The sequence below is a fragment of the Eubalaena glacialis genome, chromosome 17, assembly GCF_028564815.1.
Source record: "Eubalaena glacialis isolate mEubGla1 chromosome 17, mEubGla1.1.hap2.+ XY, whole genome shotgun sequence".
NCBI lineage: Eukaryota > Metazoa > Chordata > Mammalia > Artiodactyla > Balaenidae > Eubalaena > Eubalaena glacialis.
In genome coordinates this window covers 55124876-55143092 of record NC_083732.1, presented here as the reverse complement: position 1 = coordinate 55143092, position 18217 = coordinate 55124876, and the positions used below count along the sequence as shown (strand labels likewise).

The 18217-nt window shown below is 44.1% G+C and overlaps 1 protein-coding gene across 1 annotated transcript in view; it reads right to left on the bottom strand.

Annotated features, from left to right (window-relative positions):
* The window catches only part of BAALC (BAALC binder of MAP3K1 and KLF4), a 95455-nt gene extending 77513 nt beyond the window's left edge, over positions 1–17942 (bottom strand). The window contains exon 1 of the mRNA XM_061171543.1: positions 17660–17942. Coding sequence (XP_061027526.1) covers positions 17660–17819 — 160 coding nt within the window. The 5' untranslated portion in view covers positions 17820–17942. The remainder of the gene's footprint in view (positions 1–17659) is intronic.
* Positions 17943–18217: the final 275 nt, after the last annotated feature.

Below are 18217 nucleotides of genomic sequence, written 5' to 3'. Positions count from 1 at the left end.
ACACATATTAATCAAACTATCAAAAATTAAATACAAAGAAAAAATATCAAAAGCAGCAAGGGAAAAGCAACAAATAACATACAAGGGACTCCCCAAAAGGTTAACAGCTGATCTTTCAGCAGAAACTCTACAAGCCAGAAGGGAGTGGCGGGACATATTTAAAGTGATGAAAGGGAAGAACCTACAACCAAGATTACTTTACCCAGCAAGGATCTCATTCAGATTCAACGGAGAAATTAAAACCTTTACAGACAAGCAAAAGTTAAGAGAATTCAGCACCACCAAACCAGCTTTACAACAAATGCTAAAGGAACTTCTCTAGGCAGGAAACGCAAGAGAAGGAAAAGACCTATGAAAACAAATCCAAAACAATTAAGAAAATGGCAATAGGAAGATATATATAGATAATTACCTTAAATGTAACTGGATTAAATGCTCCAACCAAAAGACATAGACTGGCTGAATGGATACAAAAACAAGACCCATATATATGCTGTCTACAAGAGACCCACTTCAGACCTAGGGACACATACAGACTGAAAGTGAGGGGATGGAAAAAAGATGTTCCATGCAAATGGAAATCAAAAGAAAGCTGGAGTAGCAATACTCATGTCAGACAAAATAGACTTTAAAATAAAGACTATTACAAGAGACAAAGAAGGACACTACATAATGTTCAAGGGATCAATCCAAGAAGAAGATATAACACTTGTAAATATTTATGCACCCAACATAGGAGCACCTCAATACATAAGGCAAATGCTAACAGCCATAAAAGGGGAAATCGACAGTAGCACAATAATAGTAGGGGACTTTAACACCCCACTTTCACCAATGGACAGATCAACCAGAATGAAAATGAATAAGGAAACACAAGCTTTAAATGATACATTAACAAGATGGACTAATTGATACTTACAGGACATCCCATCCAAACACAACAAATACACTTTCTTCTCAAGTGCTCATGGAACATTCTCCAGGACAGATCATATCTTGGGTCACAAATCAAGCCCTGGTAAATTTAAGAAACCTGAAATCATATCAGGTATTTTTTCTGATCACAACACTATGAGACTAGATATCAATTACAGGAAGAAATCTGTAAAAAATACAAACACATGGAGGCTAAACAATACACTACTAAATAACCAAGAGATCACTGAAGAAATCAAAGAGGAAATCAAAATATACCTAGAGACAAATGACAATGAAAACACAACGGCCCAAAACCTATGGGACGCAGCAAAAGCAGTTCTAAGAGGGAAGCTTATAGCAATACAATCCTACCTCAAGAAACACCTCAAATAAACAACCTAACTTTACACCTAAAGCAATTAGAGAAGGCAGAACAAAAAATAAATACCAAAGTTAGCAGAAGGAAAGAAATCATAAAGATCAGATCAGAAATAAATGAAAAAGAAATGAAGAAAACAATAGCAAAGATCAATAAAACTAAAAGCTGGTTCCTTGAGAAGGTAAAAAAATTGATAAACCACTAGCCAGACTCATCAAGAAAAAAAGGGAGAAGACTCAAACCAACAGAATTAGAAATGAAAACGGAGAAGTAACAACTGACACTGCAGAAATACAAAGAATCATGATGGATTACTACAAGCAATTATATGCCAATAAAATGGGCAACCTGGAAGAAATGGACAAATTCTTAGAAAAGCACAACCTTCCAAGACTGAACCAGGAAGAAATAGAAAATATAAACAGAGCAATCACAAGCACTGAAATTGAAACTGTGATTAAAAAGCTTCCAACATACAAAAGCCCAGGACCAGATGGCTTCACAGGCGAATTCTATGAAACATTTGGAGAAGAGCTAACACCTAGACTTCTCAAACTCTTCCAAAATATAGCAGAGGGAGGAACACTCCCAAACTCATTCTACAAGGCCAGCATCACTCTGATACCAAAACCAGACAAAGATGTCACAAAGAAAGAAAACTACAGGCCAATATCACTGATGAACATAGATGCAAAAATCCTCAACAAAATACTAGCAAACAGAATCCAACAGCACATTAAAAGGATCATACACTATGATCAAGTGGGGTTTATCCCAGGAATGCAAGGATTCTTCAATATATGCAAATCAATCAACGTGATACACCATATTAACAAATTGAAGGAGAAAAACCATATGATCATCTCAATAGATGCAGAGAAAGCTTTCGACAAAATCCAACACCTATTTATGATAAAAACCCTCCAGAAAGTAGGCATAGAGGGAACTTTCCTCAACATAATAAAGGCCATATATGACAAACCCACAGCCAACATCATCCTCAATGGGGAAAAACTGAAACCATTTCCACTAAGATCAGGAACAAGACAAGGTTGCCCACTCTCACCACTATTATTCAACATAATTTTGGAAGTTTTAGCCACAGCAATCAGAGAAGAAAAAGAAATAAAAGGAATCCAAATCGGAAAAGAAGAAGTAAAGCTGTCACTGTTTGCAGATGACATGATACTATACTATAGGATTTAGAGAATCCTAAAGATGCTACCAGAAAACTACTAGAGCTAATCAATGAATTTGGTAAAGTAGCAGGATACAAAATTAATGCACAGAAATCTCTTGTATTCCTATACACTAATGATGAAAAATCTGAAAGTGAAATTAAGAAAACACTCCCATTTACCACTGCAACAAAAAGAATAAAATATCTAGGAATAAACCTACCTAAGGAGACAAAAGACCTGTAGGCAGAAAATTATAAGACACTGATGAAAGAAATTAAAGATGATACAAATAGATGGAGAAATATACTATGTTCTTGGATTGGAAGAATCAACATTGTGAAAATGACTCTACTACCCAAAGCAATCTACAGATTCAATGCAATCCCTATCAAACTACCACTGGCATTTTTCACAGAACTAGAACAAAAAATTTCACAATTTGTATGGAAACACAAAGGACCCCAAATAGCCAAAGCAATCTTGAGAAAGAAAAACGGAGCTGGAGGAATCAGGCTCCCTGACTTCAGACTATACTACAAAGCTACAGTAATCAAGACAGTATGGTACTGGCACAAAAACAAAAATATAGATCAATGGAACAAGATAGAAAGCCCAGAGATAAACCCACGCACATATGGTCACCTTATCTTTGATAAAGGAGGCAAGCATATACACTGGAGAAAAGACAGCCTCTTCAATAAGTGGTGCTGGGAAAATTGGACAGGTACATGTAAAACTATGAAATTAGAACACTCCCTGACACCATACACAAAAATAAACTCAAAATGGATTAAAGACCTAAGTGTAAGGCCAGGCACTATCAAACTCTTAGAGGAAAACATAGGCAGAACACTCTATGACATAAATCACAGCAAGATTCTTTTTGACCCAGCTCCTAGACAAATGGAAATAAAAACACAAATAAACAAATGGGACCTAATGAAACTTAAAAGCTTTTGCACAGCAAAGGAAACCATAAACAAGACCAAAAGACAACCCTCAGAATGGGAGAAAATATTTGCAAATGAAGCAACTGACAAAGGATTAATCTCCAAAACATACAAGCAACTCATGCAGCTCAATATCAAAAAAACAAACAGCCACTCATTTATGTATCTTTTCTCATGGCTGCTTTGGTGCTAAAAACAGCAAAGTTGAGTAGTTCCAACAGAGGTCAGTGGCCCATGTAGCCTGAAATATTTACCATCCGGGCCTTTACAGAAAAGTTTTGCGAGGCTCTGATCTAGGACCTCCCTTCTCTACGAGAGATCCAAGCATCACTTGAGAGCTTGTTAGAAATGCAGAATCTTGGCTCCACCACAGACAGAGGGAATGCCTCTCAGTGTTGACCTAAAGAAGCTGTTAAAAATGCAGGAGTTCCGGCCCCACCCACCTACCATATTTGAAGCCCCAGGTTTGGGGTGCAGACTTTATTTTAGGTTCCCCAAGAGAACCTGATGTGCAGCCCTTGTGCAAGGTACCTCACCTCCCTGACTTCCCCCAATCTGTAAAATGGGGGTAACAGAATTAGATACTGAATACGCAAGTCCTGGCACGTGCTGGGCACTCAGTTAACAGAAGCCATGCTCACGAGGCAGTGGCTATGTTCCTTAGTGTTGGCACACACATCACTTATCTCCCCAGCAAGCAAATCTGAACCTGGCTGCTATGAAGACTGTCCTTGAAAAGTGGCTCTTGGACGTAATAATTTATGAACGCCTCGTTGTCAAACACAACTGTTGTTTATGGAGGTGTTTAAACCTGAATTGCCCCTCCTGTGAAGGGCGCGGGCCATCCCCACTTCCCTTGTAACTGCTGCTGTGCTGTGCCCTGTTGTTATGGCGACCAGTTTCCCAAACAGCCCTGCTATTTTCTACAAATCCTTTCGGTTTCCCCGTGCCCTAAAGTCCACCAGACCTAGAGACAATAGCAGGGTGATTTTTTTTAAACTTTCACAGGAAATACTGTCAACTCTTTAAATCAGACAATTGGCTGTCTGCTGCTTCTCCAGCAGAAGCCCCCAGCCCGGGCATCAGAGCGACCCTGCACAGTGAACCTGCACAAATGTTCCCACTAATTGGAAATCGGTACCACAGAGGATCAGCTGGCACATCAGTTTCCGGCTGACATGAACTTTGCAAGAAAATGAAGCGGAAAACAAGGAAATGTCCACCACGCGTCGCGTGTACACAGCACAGAGTCTGATGTCAAAAGACCATTTTAAAAGATTTCAGTTTGGGCTATTGCTGCAGTATTTCTGAGATTAGTTCAATATTGGCACATGTAACTTTTTCAGCAAATATTCACCTTTATGAATTCACTTGACACATGGGAAAGCTAAAAACACACAATTATTATTATTATATATTATTATTACAGCAAAATCTTAATAGTAGTAATTATGTTGTCTTGGTTTCTGGCAGACCTATGCCTCCCCCCCTCTCTACTTCCTTTTCTCCTTTCCCCTGACTCCTGCTAGTTTTCTCTCCTCTGACATAGTCTTAGGATGAAAGGTACATGCACCTGCCTGCAGCCTACCCAATATCTGTTCTCCCCGTTTTTTCTTTGCAAAAGGACCCATTACTTTCAGGGTGTCATGAGCCCAGCTAAAAGTCTTGATTTCCTAGGCTCTTGAAGCCTGTGATAGCCATGTAACACGGTTCTGGCCAGTGTGACATGCAAGCAAAGTTTACTGGATTCTGGGAAAGCTATTGTTTTACAGATTAAAAAAAAAAACTTAGGTGGAATGCTTCTTTCTACCTTTCCCCCTTCTTCCTATCTAAAATAAGATGCCACAGCAACTTGCAACTATGAGGATGAAATCCACACAACAAGGATGGCAAAACAATAAGCTCAAAGAGCCCAGGTCCTTGATAGCGGCCCTGAGCAGCATGGCTACCAATCTCCAGACTTTTTGTTAAGTGCAGAAAAAAAATGGAACCATCTGTGATGGCCCCATCTATTGTTACAACAAGGAACAACCTAGAATCCAAACAGGCAGATCTGAGGAGAGAGGATGGCTAAAGATGTTTAAAAACTCTGAGGTGGCAAGAAGGATATACAATAGGTGATTGGAGGAAAAGATGAGAGAACTCACAGAAAGTCTTCCATTTTTTTAGTATTCAGAGGGCAAGAACAGAATAATATCGGGAGTATTACATGGGGACTAAAACAGCATATTAATAAGGAACTAACAGAACTGCCGAGAACTGGTAAGGACACTGAGCTTCTAGGAATGAATCACTACTGGATGCAATTGCCAACACTCATGACTTTCAACAGCAATGCCAAGCAACTCAGAAACAGAGGAGGGGTGACCCTGGGTTTGCGACTGGCGAGATGAGTCCAGGGCGAGATTGAGGAGGCGAGGGGATCCTGGGTGCGAGGATGGGCAGCACTGAAACACTACGCCCTTATTCTGCTTTATTACCTTTAAGGAAGAGGAACCAGTGAAGAAGATAATGGAAAAGAAATACCACAATGTTGGTCTTAGTAAATGTGAGATAAAAGTAGCTATGTCGAAGGAACATCATCAGCAACAGCAACAGTGCGGATCCAGAGGCGGATCTGCAGGAAGAGCTCGTGCAAGAGGTGGGGACCAGCACGGTGGTTATGGGAAAGTATCCAGGTGAGGTGGTCATCAAAATAGCTACAAACCATACTAAATTGTTCCATTTGTAACTTATCCCCAACAGGTGGTGAAGCAGTATTTTCCAAATTCAAGATTCACTTAAAGGCGGCCCCTGCCACCTGCTGATAGCCGTTCAAATTAAATTTTTTGTATCAAGTCCCCGAACTGGAAGTATGATGTTGGGTCCCTCTGGAGTTTAATTCTGAGTTCTCATTAAAAGAAATTTGCTTTCATTGCTTTATTTCTTAATTGCTATGCTTCAGAATCAATTTGTGTTTTATGCCCTGCCCTCCCCAGTATTGTAGAGCAAGTCTTGTGTTAAAAGCCCATGTGACAGTGTCATGATGTAGTAGGGTCTTACTGGTTTTTTAATAAATCCTTTTGTATAAAAAGAAGAAAGAAACACTATGCCCTTCATATTTGTGAGTACATGAATTCTGCAATGACTCCCATCTTACAATGTGGAAACTGAAACCCAGAAAAGCTAAGAAACTTGCTCAAGGTCACACAGCTGGTAAATGTCTGTTGTTAAAGTCTAATTCCTTAACCACTGAACTATACTATCTCCAAGCAAAATAACAAGGAAGATGATGATGATGATGATGATGATGATGATGATGATGATGATGATGATGATGAAGAGAAAAGTTAGGACATGGTCACATGAGAAGGAGATTGTAAACAGAGAGATCAGATCTGGCTGAGTGGTCCCGTAGGTGTGGCTGTCTGACAGCTGTGGGTGCAGTGGCTTGGAGGAAAAGGTCTAGAGGCTCTGGGTTGGACTTCCAGGCTGAAGGGTATCTAGCTAGTAGCCGCTGACTCAGCCTTGCCCAAATGCCCATTAAAATGCCTATGAAGACAGAAAAAGACCAAGACCCACAACATTACCCAAAGTAAGGACTAATAGACAACCTAATCCCGGAATCTGGGAAAAATTGGCACTATTCGTAAAGCAGATAGAGCTAGACTAAGGAACATCTACTCAGGCTTCTGGCTTTGCTTCATTACACAGAAGCCACATGGCAAGATGTAGGCAGACACTCCATATCTATCCCGTCTGACACAGAGACCCAGAGCTGCAGTGTATGGGGTTGTAGCAACCCCAATGCTGGGCAGCCAACCTGCACGACCTCATGGGCATTTGAGACTCAGACAGAGAGCTGGTACACGTACACACACGGGCACCCACACACACACACACACACACCATGTTTCTACATCCATAAAGCAACTCTAAACCCCAGCAAACAGCTAGGCAGAATATTAAACAGCATCCTCAGCCCGAGCCAATTGTGGGGGATGGAAGGGAGGTGAAAGGGGGAGGTGGAGGGGTTACACACAATGGACTCACACTACGCATTAGCCTAGGATATAACTTACCTGAATTCAACTACGTGTGCTTAGTACTGAAAGAAAACAGGGAGAAAAATCCCTTTGCTGATCCACGGTCTTTGCCCCCTGCTCTACCCCCAGTCAAACTAGACTTTGGTTGCCACCACCTCTAAATATTTTCCTGAACACAAAGAGAAACAAAAAAGTTTTTTTTCTTGGCCTTTGAGCTTCCAAGCAATTTGAGGGATTTTTTTCCCATGTCCCCTCAAACTTTAAACATAAACCCTACAGAAGATACAATGTGCACCATATACACCTAGATGTAGGACCTTAAGGACAAAACCTAAATGTTACAGAGGCATTATTTCCTTCTGTGTGCTTCTCTGCACTTTCTAGATTTTCTTGAGGAACACCCATTTCATTTGAAACCAGAAAAAAGTATTATTCTGCCCAAAGACTATTCCTTCTTTAACGAGCCCATCAGGTGAGTGGGATGCAGGTGATTTTCTGAGCAGCCCCGGCAGCCCTGCTTGGGGACACTCAGCACAGGCAGGGGGTGGCATTAGTGTCACAGAGCTGCACGTGTCTCTTCAAAGACTCCTGTCCTCATCCTTGAGAATGCTGGCAGGAGACTCCCACTCCAAGTGGCTCATATTTTCAAAAAAGCCAAACCAGATGGGGTGGAGGAGGGCCCTAAATTTGTGCTTAGTCGTTAGCACTGCCCTGCATTTAGAAACTAGAGGACTGGATTCTGAGCTGGGTGCTTCCACTTCCTGGATGGGTGACCCCGCTCAATCTCTTTTATTATTAGTATTGTTATTTTAAAATTTTTATCGTAGTTGATTTACAGTGTTGTGTTTAAACCGCTCAATCTCTTAATTTCACTGAACCTCATTTCCTCATCTGGTGGATGGTGATAGCAATGATTTCTGAGGTTATTTTAGAGAGTTATGTAAACTAACATCCCAAGAGAAAAATTCTCACCTATAGTAGATGCTCAATAAATGCTATCTGAATATAAATGACAAGGAAAGAGACCCAATCTCTGAAGGAAGTGTGAGGTAGTGACCACAGAAATCCTCTCTCTTATTATTTCCAAATGTTTAGTGTCTGTGCTCATAAATACATGTTCATTAATCTTCTGTAGCTGCTGTAACAAAGTACCACAAACCAGTTGGCTTAACAGAAATGCATCGTCTCACAGTTCCGGAGGCTAGAAGTCTGAGATCAAGGTGCTGGTGGGGTTGGTTCCTTCTGAGGCTGTGAGGGAGAATCTGTTTCATGCCTCTCCTGTAGCTTCTGCTGCTTGGCTGGCCATCTTTGGCCTTCCTTGGCCGTTCAATCTCTGCGTTCATCTTCACATGGCATTCTCCCTGAGTGTCTGTCTGTCTGTGTGTTCACATTTCCCTTTTCATATGGACACCAGTCACATTAGATTGGAGCCCACTGTAATGACCTCATTTTAACTTGATTACCTCTGTAAGTACCCTATCTCCAAAGAATGTCACATTCTAGAAAAGAACATAGGCAAAACGTTCTCTGACATAAATCGTACCAATGCTTTCTTAGGTCAGTCTCCCAAGGCAATAGAAATAAAAACAAAAATAAACAAATGGGCCTTATCAAACATAAGCTTTTGCTTCTATAAAATGAAAGGTTTTGCATAAACAAAATGAAAAAACATCCTATGGACTGGGAAAAAATATTTGCAAACAATGAGACCGACAAGGGCATAATTTCCAAAACATACAAAGAGCTCATACAACTCAATAACAAAAAAGCAAACAACCCAATTAAAAAAATGGGCAAAAGACCTAAGTAGACATTTCTCCAAAGAAGACATACAGATGGCCAATAGACACGTGAAAAGATGCTCATCATCGCTAATTATTAGAGAAATGCAAATCAAAACCACAGTGAGGTACCACCTCACACCCGTCAGAATGGCCATCATTAAAAAGTCTACAAATAACAAACGCTGGAGAGGTTATGGAGAACAGGGAACCCTCTTGCACTGTTGGTGGGAATGTAAATTGGTGCAGCCACTATGGAGAACAGTATGGAGGTTCCTCAAAAAATTAAAAATAGAGTTGCCATATGATCCAGCAATCCCACTCCTGGGCATATATCCACAGAAAACTCTAATTTGAAAAGATACATGCACCTCCATGTTCATAGCAGCGCTATTTACAATAGCCAAGACATGGAAACAACCTAAATGTCCATCAACAGATGAATAAAGAGAGAAGATGTGGCACATATATACAATGGAATACTACTCAGCCGTAAAAAAGAATGAAATAATGCCACTTGCAGCAACATGGATGAACCTAGAGATTATCATACCAAATGAAGTAAGTCAGAGGGAGAAAGGCAAATACCATATGATATCACTTATATGTAGAATCTAAAATGTGACACAAATGAACTTATTTACAAAACTGAAACAGACTCATAGACATAGAAAAGAAACTTATGGTTACCAAAGGGGAAAGAGGGTGGGGGAAGGATAAATTAGGAGTTTGAGATTAGCAGATACAAACTACTATATATAAAATAAACAACAAGGTCCTACTGTATAGCACAGGGAACTATATTCAATATCTTGTAATAAACCACAATGGAAAAGAATATGAAAAATAATATGCATATATATGTATAACTGAATCACTTTGCTATATACCAGAAACTAATACAACATTGTAAATTGAATTCAATAAAAATAAAATAAAAACAAAAACCAAAAAATGTCACATTCTGGAGGTTAGGACTTCAACATATACACTTGATGGGACACAGTTCAGCCCACAGCAACATTCTGAAAGAGCTTTATCTCTGGAGAGAAGGAGGCAGTTAGGCGGGGGGCAGAGTGGGAGGGGAGCACGTGAGGAAGTGAACTCTGCTGGTGGCTGAGCTGGAAGGGGCTGAACCACAATATGGCTCAGGGTTCACCCGCCCAGTCTCCTCTACAGACGGAAGCAAAGGTGGCATTGGGACCAGCCAGAGAGCCTCTGTAGGAGTCCTGGCAGGGTCAAATAGTCTTCTGGGAGGGGCTAGAGGCCATGGGCCTGTCACAGAAGGGCTCCTGGGATGAAAGCCCAGGCACCATGGGTAAGGAACAACAGGTTCAGACTCCCAGCTTCACTAAAGGACAGAATGGTCTTATCTGCGGGAAGGGGCTGAGGGTCGCATGTGCACAGATCCCAGGGTGAAGGCAGGACCTCCAGGGGTTGGGGGATTGCTGAGTACAGGAAAAGACTCCCTGCTGATTGAGAGGGGACTCTCTTCCTCGCATTGGGGCCCAAGCCTGGAGCTTTAAATTCATTTCTGATCAGAGCCAGAATAGCTTTATCTAGTGTCCAATGAAGACACGGTTCACTGGACTAATGTCCAAGACAAAATCATCTAAGATAGGACTCAGGAAAGAGGGTACAAGACAGACAGACAAAACTCACTTGCCTAGCTGGATCATTCATCCATCTAGGTATTTTTATAGTCATTCAACACACATGTGGTAGATGCCAGGCATGCAAATGCCAATCATGCAGTCCGCAACCTGGCAGAGCTCACAGGCTAGCCCGAGACACAGACGGGAACAAGCCCGGCAGTGCAGTGTGACCGCTGCTCTCACTGGGCTGGACAAAGCACCTGGAGAGCCTGGGGCAGGACGGGTGACTGCTCAAGAGACTGGGGCCATGAGAGGTGAGACTTCCTAGATGTTGATGAACTGCCCGGGTTTGCTGCCACCTGTTTCTTGAAGTGATTTTTGCAAAACCACCCTTATAACAAAGGGGCTTGTGTTTGGCAAAGGGCGTAGAGAGGTGGGGATATTTTCTTACTATACAACCCACCAGGTAGACAAGAACCCGAAAAGGACGAGCAGATGGAACTTTTGAGGAAAGAAAACATCATCTCTGGGCACTGCAGGAAGAACGAAATGGACACAGAGAAGTCTTAGGAGATGTATTCATTCAAGAGAGATCGCTTGAAGTCCTACTATAGCCAGGCCCAGCGTTAGGCACAGGACTACAATGGCCAGTGGAAAGACACCTTACCTAACTATCAGAGCAAGTCATTCCCACGGGGGCAGACCTTAGTCAGTAATTGTTTGAATATCTTGTCATAACCTATAATGGAAAAGAATCTGAAAAATTATATATATATATATATATATATATAATCACTTTGCTGTACACTTAAAACTAACACAACATTGTAAATTAACTGTACTTCAATTTAAAAAATTGTTTGAAAATATAACCAAGTGGTAACAGGTATATAGAGAGAGCTGGGGGAAGCGGGGAGGCTTATCCACCAGGAAGCCCCTGGTGGGTTCTGCACAGGTGCCCTCACTCAGGGAGGGAATCAGGGTAACTGGCTGTGCAGGTCTGCAGGAGCAGTCCTGCTTCCTTCTGCAGGGAAGGCTCCTGCAGGGGTCTGTACACACTGGCCCCTCCCCAGGCAAAATGAACTACTCAGTCCTCTGCACTCCCCCAGCACCCTTCCTTCATGCTGTTCCAGTGTGCACCATGCTGACCTGAAGTGTGTCCACCTGTGTCCCCTATACTATTAACTTCTTCAGGTCGAGGAACATATCTCACTCATCTTTGTGCCAGCGGTATATTGAATAAACAAACGAGCAAATAAATGTCCTTTATCTTTAGACTTCCAACATAGGGCAACGAAGACCTAGACTACTGTCTTCATGGCACAATCAAAATGAGTCAAGGTCAGTAAGTTTAAACATTAAACTGAAACCAACAAGATTAGTTTTAACAAGAAGAAATATAAAAATCCCAAATTTGGGATATGGAAATCAATAGTACAAACGTAGGATTCATTAGGGAAAAAAATTCACTCATTCCACAAACATTTATTGAGTGTCACCTATATTCTAGACACTGTTCCAGGTACTGGGTATGTAGAGTGAAAACCAGACAATGTCACTGATGTCATAGAACTTAAATGTGACTAGAAAGAAAGATCTAAGGGTTTTAACTAATTGCAAGCTTCATGTGAGTCATCAAGGTAATATGGCAACAACAACAGCAGGAAAACAAACAAATCCTAACCTGGTTTTAGCTGCATCGGGAAAGGGTCAGTGTCCACATCATAACAGACCTCATATTTCCTTCTGCTGTTCAGCCGACGTCAGCAGCTTGGAGGTAACCATAGGTCCCTTGTATCAAGAGGGACTTCGACAAACCAAACAGTGCATTTGTAGGGATATGGTCAGTCCCACAGAAGTCTGAGAAGTGACTGAAGGAATTGCATGTGTTTGGCCTGGAGGACCAACAGTGAGAGAAAATACAACAGCAATCTTCAAATGTTGAAGGAACGATCTATGCGAGACCAGGTGGAAATTACAAGGCAGCAGGAAGAGTTTCTTGCAAGGGAAACTGCTCGACAAAGGTATGGGGAGACCTCCTTCCCTAGGGAAGAGATATCCCTTCCTCAGAGATGCTGCAGGAGAAAACTGTGCTGAGACCAGACTAGACTACCAAGAGATCACACTAGACTTTGAGTTCCATCCACTGTCAAATCAAGAATTCTATAGTTGATCCCCCCATTTATCAGGAAGGCAGGATTTAGGAGTGCGGGCTTTGGATTCAGAAAAAGCTGGATTCGAGTCTTGGATCGGGAAAAGTTACTGCACACTCTAAGCCTCATTCCCTCACTTGCAAAAGAAGGATAGCAATAGTTCTACCTCATCCCCCCTTGTGAGGATTAAGCGAGATGATCTACATAAAGTGCTACTAACTACAGCGCCTGGCCCTTGGTAAGATATCAATAAATGTTAGCTAATGGTAATATTAAGTGCTCTTCATTTCACCTGACATATTTCAATTGATTTAGATAAATCATTTTGCTGTGAGTCTAATTCTGCAATCTTCCATCTTGCATTCACTAAAGCACTTACTATAGCAATTTAAAACTATAAAGTAGAAGCATTTTAGAGAAATTTGAAATGTTTTATTCTCTAGAGACATTAGAAAAATACTAACAGTAGAAAAGGGGAGGGACCTGCCAATGCAGGGGACACAGGTTTGATCCCTGGTCCGGGAAGATCCCACATGCCGTGGAGCAACTAAGCCCGTGCGCCACAACTAATGAGCCCACGTACCACAACTACTGAAGCCCATGCACCTAGAGCCTGTGCTCCACAACAAGAGAAGCCAACGCAAGGAGAAGTCCATGCACCACAACAAAGAGTAGCCCCCGCTTGCAACTAGAGAAAGCCCGCGCGCATCAACGAAGACCCAACCCACTGCAGCCAAAAAAAAAAAATCTATAGATTCTCTAAAATAGTCTATGTCCTATACTAGGTTTAAAAAAAAAAGAAAGAAAAGGGGATCTTTAAGGATGTAACTTAAGGGACTCGTGATTAAATTGAGGTGAAGCTAGGAAGTTATTCATGTATGGAATGGCTGAGCTAGGCTGGGGCAGAGCAACCTCAGAGACCCCCTTTCTCCATAGGAGACCTCCATCAGACCACAGAGGTAAAAATCAATCCAGCAAACTGATTTTATGAGAACTAAATCACACCAGACCAATTTAATTTCCTCCTGTGACAGAGAGACAGGCTTCGATGACACAGAGAAGCAATGGATATCAGATACTGTGGCTTCAGTTAGGTCTTTAATTCCAGCCTACATAATAGCCAAATCTAAAAATCGAATTCTGCTGGCAAGTGGAAGTGATCCCCAAACACAGAGATCAAAGGCTCAGGATCATGTAAGGATCCTGTAAGTAAGGAGAAGAAGGAAAGAAACTCTCTCCTTTGTGGAACTGGCAGAAAAACATGCCTCCTTCCTGCTGTGAAATGCAGAATTCACTCAACAAATACTGAACACTTGTCATGTGACGTGACCTCAATCTGGACTGGACTAAGAGAAATAGAAATGAGGTTTACAAGCAGATGTGCTTAAATAGGGCTTTTTGGTAGATATGGGTGTGGAGTTGAGGTTGAGGGGTGGTGGCGCTACAGAAGAAATGGCATCTTTGAGCTGGGTCAGGGGTTTCAATGGGGTAGGGTAAAGCTGGGGGCACTTGTTAAAGAAAAGCTGTGGGCTCAGAAAGACACTTGGAGGAATCTAGGTTAAACTCATTCAAGTGGGAAAACATCAGCAGCAAGGGATGCAAGGCAGAGCAAAGGGGGAGGGAATCTAGGAAGAGCTGACAGGGGAGGGTAGGTTTAAACGGAGAGCCTACTCATTCAAGAAAATCCCAGCCGGGGGCTCCACAGTGTAACTGGCTCAGCACAAGATATAAAGATGCCTTAGTCCGCTCCCTGCCCTCAGAGCTCCTGAGGTTGGGATGGCCAGAAGAAAAGTGGCTTCAATTTGCTACTAACGGAGAGTGACCAGGGGCCCAGAAAGAAAGGACTCTTGAGGACTGAGGGAGCGGGGGGTTAGAACTGTGAAAGCACTGGGAGGCTGTGCAGTGCAGACTGGGGCAACTTAACTGAATCCCATCTGCCTTCAACAGATGACCTTCAGAGAGCCTCTCCAGCTCTAGAGTTCTAGTCATGAAGCCATTAGTGATGATTTTACAATCTGAATTACCCTGAATCCAGCTTTTCCTTTTGTCCCCCCATCAGAAAAGAGTTGATGGAAACAGGAAAAAGTGGCATTCTGGCTTCTTATCACCACACAGTCACTGCGGGCCAGTGGGTGCCCCCCAGGAGACTGGAACTGAATTCACAGGTGGTGTACTGGCAGCAGGTGGGTGAGGCTGGGGGAGCAGGAGGGAAGAAAAGAATAAAGGATGCTGGCTAATCTCGCAGGGTGGCTGAAACCCAGGAGAACTGTAGCTTTCTCCAATGACCCACGCTGACCAAAGATGACCAGTTGCTAGTCTGAAAAATCCACAAGAATCAAGAAGGCATTTTTCTAAAGGCTCTAAAGGGAATGCCAGTGGATTTCCAGGGACGGCTTGAGTCCATCTTGATCTTCAGAAATGTTCCTCTCCTCTGAGGCTGATGGAAATTTCTAGGGAATTGAAATGATCCTGCCCATCTAAGTGTCTTGCCAATTTCAGGGCGCTGTTCTGAGACTGGAGCCGAGCCCTTCCTGTGAATGATTCAGGTCTTCAGGACCACTTGCCTGGCAGGGCTGTCCCATGTTTGGTAGGGTACCACAAATGAGCATGCTTGTCCCAGACCCCACCTGTTGCGGGAACCAGATCTCACGATGCATGATGGGACGTGACTCAGGATGGCAGAGTAATAAATGAATAAGCATGGGAAACAAATAAATATGTACCTATTTAGCCATCCCATAATAACTCTCCCACACTCGTACACATGTACACACACACACCATATACTTCCAGTCACCAAGGCAACCATTCCCTGAAGCTGTACTTTGTTCTTTTCCACGTTAGATATTTTTAACCTTATTTCCTTGGAGTGCAGCTCTGGTCTTTTTGAGTGTCTCCTGAGAGGTACCATACCTCCTCAGGAAATGCTGTTACATCTAACATTTACCAGGTCTATTTTGAAGGCTCATGCCTTATCTTCATTCTGACACTGAATTCAACCAACACCATTTGAAAGCGTGCTGAAAGCATCAGCAATACGAAATAACCATTATGATTGCTACTGTGAGTCAGAAAAATTAGAGACAAATGAAGTATTATGCCTTGCACAATTTTCACTGACGGTTCTCGCTTAAAAACAAAATCACAAAGTTCATGTGAAAAAGGACCCAGCTTGGTCCTAAAAGATGGAGACAGAGTCTCAGGATTAAAGTGACAGCTCTGGGGCTTCCCTGGTGGCGCAGTGGTTGAGAATCTGCCTGCCAATTCAGGGTACACGGGTTCGAGCCCTGGTCTGGGAAGATCCCACATGCCGCGGAGCAACTAGGCCCAGGAGCCACAATTACTGAGCCTGCGCGTCTGGAGCCTGTGCTCTGCAACAAGAGAGGCCGCGATAATGAGGCCCGCGCACCGCGATGAAGAGTGGCCCCCACTTGCCACAACTAGAGAAAGCCCTCGCACAGAAACGAAGACCCAACACAGCCATAAATAAATAAATAAATAAATAAAAATTAAACTTAAAAAAAAAAAGTGACAGCTCTTATTTAGGAGGCAGGAATTTAGGACTACTGATGTGTTAGGAGTAGTTGACATTTCTCTCCTCCTTATAATATATGCTATTTTTCAAATTAACCTCATTTTCTATTTTAGATTTCAATATTCAAAAATGCCAGCAACATACAGGGAAATAGTTAAAACATTCTTATACAAATATTGATCTGGCTTCTGACAACATCCATGTAATAAGCAGTGAGGTTTTTTCCGTTTAACGTCACTAACAAGTTTATGATTAAAGGTCAGTCTGTGGCAACAGTCTGTTTTCATCTCTACGTTACAATTATTACTGTCTGCTTTAAAGGAAAAAAAAATCTGATTTGCGACTGGTCCAGAAAGTTCTTTGCATATCCTTCTATCAGATTTCTGCCAGAATGGTAAGAGTATTTAATTTATAGTCGTAATCCGCTTTCATGCCCTGCCTCATATAAAGCATCGAGGCACCGTGGGGTAAAGACGAAGTCCTTGCTATGAAACAACTGCTTGAAAAGTAAGCTGAAGTGCAGAACTAGTGATGGGGCGGCCGTTGTTTATTTTGCCCTGAACGAGGATTCTGGTTTTCAAAACCCGAGACACGGGAGAAAAGGGGGAAGCCACGAGGAAGAAACCACCCAGGTAATCTGGGCCAGTCTATAAATCAAGGGGGAGAGGGGCCAGGCTGCCAGTGGATGGAGTGGCCCGGCTGGGTGCCCAGGCGGCCAGAGGAGGAAACGGGCCAAAATCCAGCGGAGGCGAGTCCAAGCGGGCGAGAAGCCTGGGTGGGCGGCGGGATAGGTGTGCGAGCCGCGCGGGCTGTCCTCCCACCCCACCCGTCCCCGGCCAACGAGCAGGCACGGGCGGAGGCCAAGAGGTGCGGGGTTTCCGCGAGGCCCAGGGGATTAGCTCAGCCTTTTGTAGGGGTCTCTGGTTGGCCCTGCTCCCTGGGCCTGGGTCGGTCTGTCAGCAGGCAGGTGCTGTCTGTCTGTCTCCCGCCTTCCCCCTCCCCCGGCCCCAACACCACCAACACCATTCCGCACAGAATTCTCTGGGGGACTGGGCTGCCCCGGCGCCCCGCGTCCCTCCCGCTTCCCCCTCCCGTGCCCCGCCTCCCAGCGCTGGGGGTCTGCGGGAGCCAGGCGCACTCACCTGCGTGCAGGCCGCCCGCCTCGGGGCCGCTGTCCGGGGTGGCGTTGCTGGGCGACGCGTCCGAGTCGGTGTAGGTGAGCCATGTGGACTCCGTCTCGCGAGTCCAGCTCTCGTAGTAGCGGGGCTCAATGGCATCCGCCCGGCTGCCGCCGCAGCCCATCCTCCCGCGCTGCTGGCGCGCCCAGCGGCCGCTCGGTTCGCGGTTCTAGCGGCGGCTCAGCCCCGGCGGCGCAGCCCGGGCCGGCGAGGAGGCGGAGGCGGCGGCGGCATCGCGTCCCTCGACCCGCCCGCCCGCCCGCGCCGCAGCCAGGCGCCCAGCTCCCGCGGCGCCAGCCGCCCCCTCCGCCGCGCCCGCTCCCCGAGCGCCCCTCCTCTCCTCCTCCTCCAAGGCCCTCCCCTTCCCCACCTCTCCTCCCCCACCTCCCCTCGCCCTTGCTGCCCTACCCCCAACCCCGTGCCAAGTCAAACGCTGCCCCGCATGCTCCCTCGGTGCGCCCCAGCCGGACGTGGGACGCAAGAGCGGCGGCCTGAGAATAGGAGGAGGGCGGGATGGGGGTG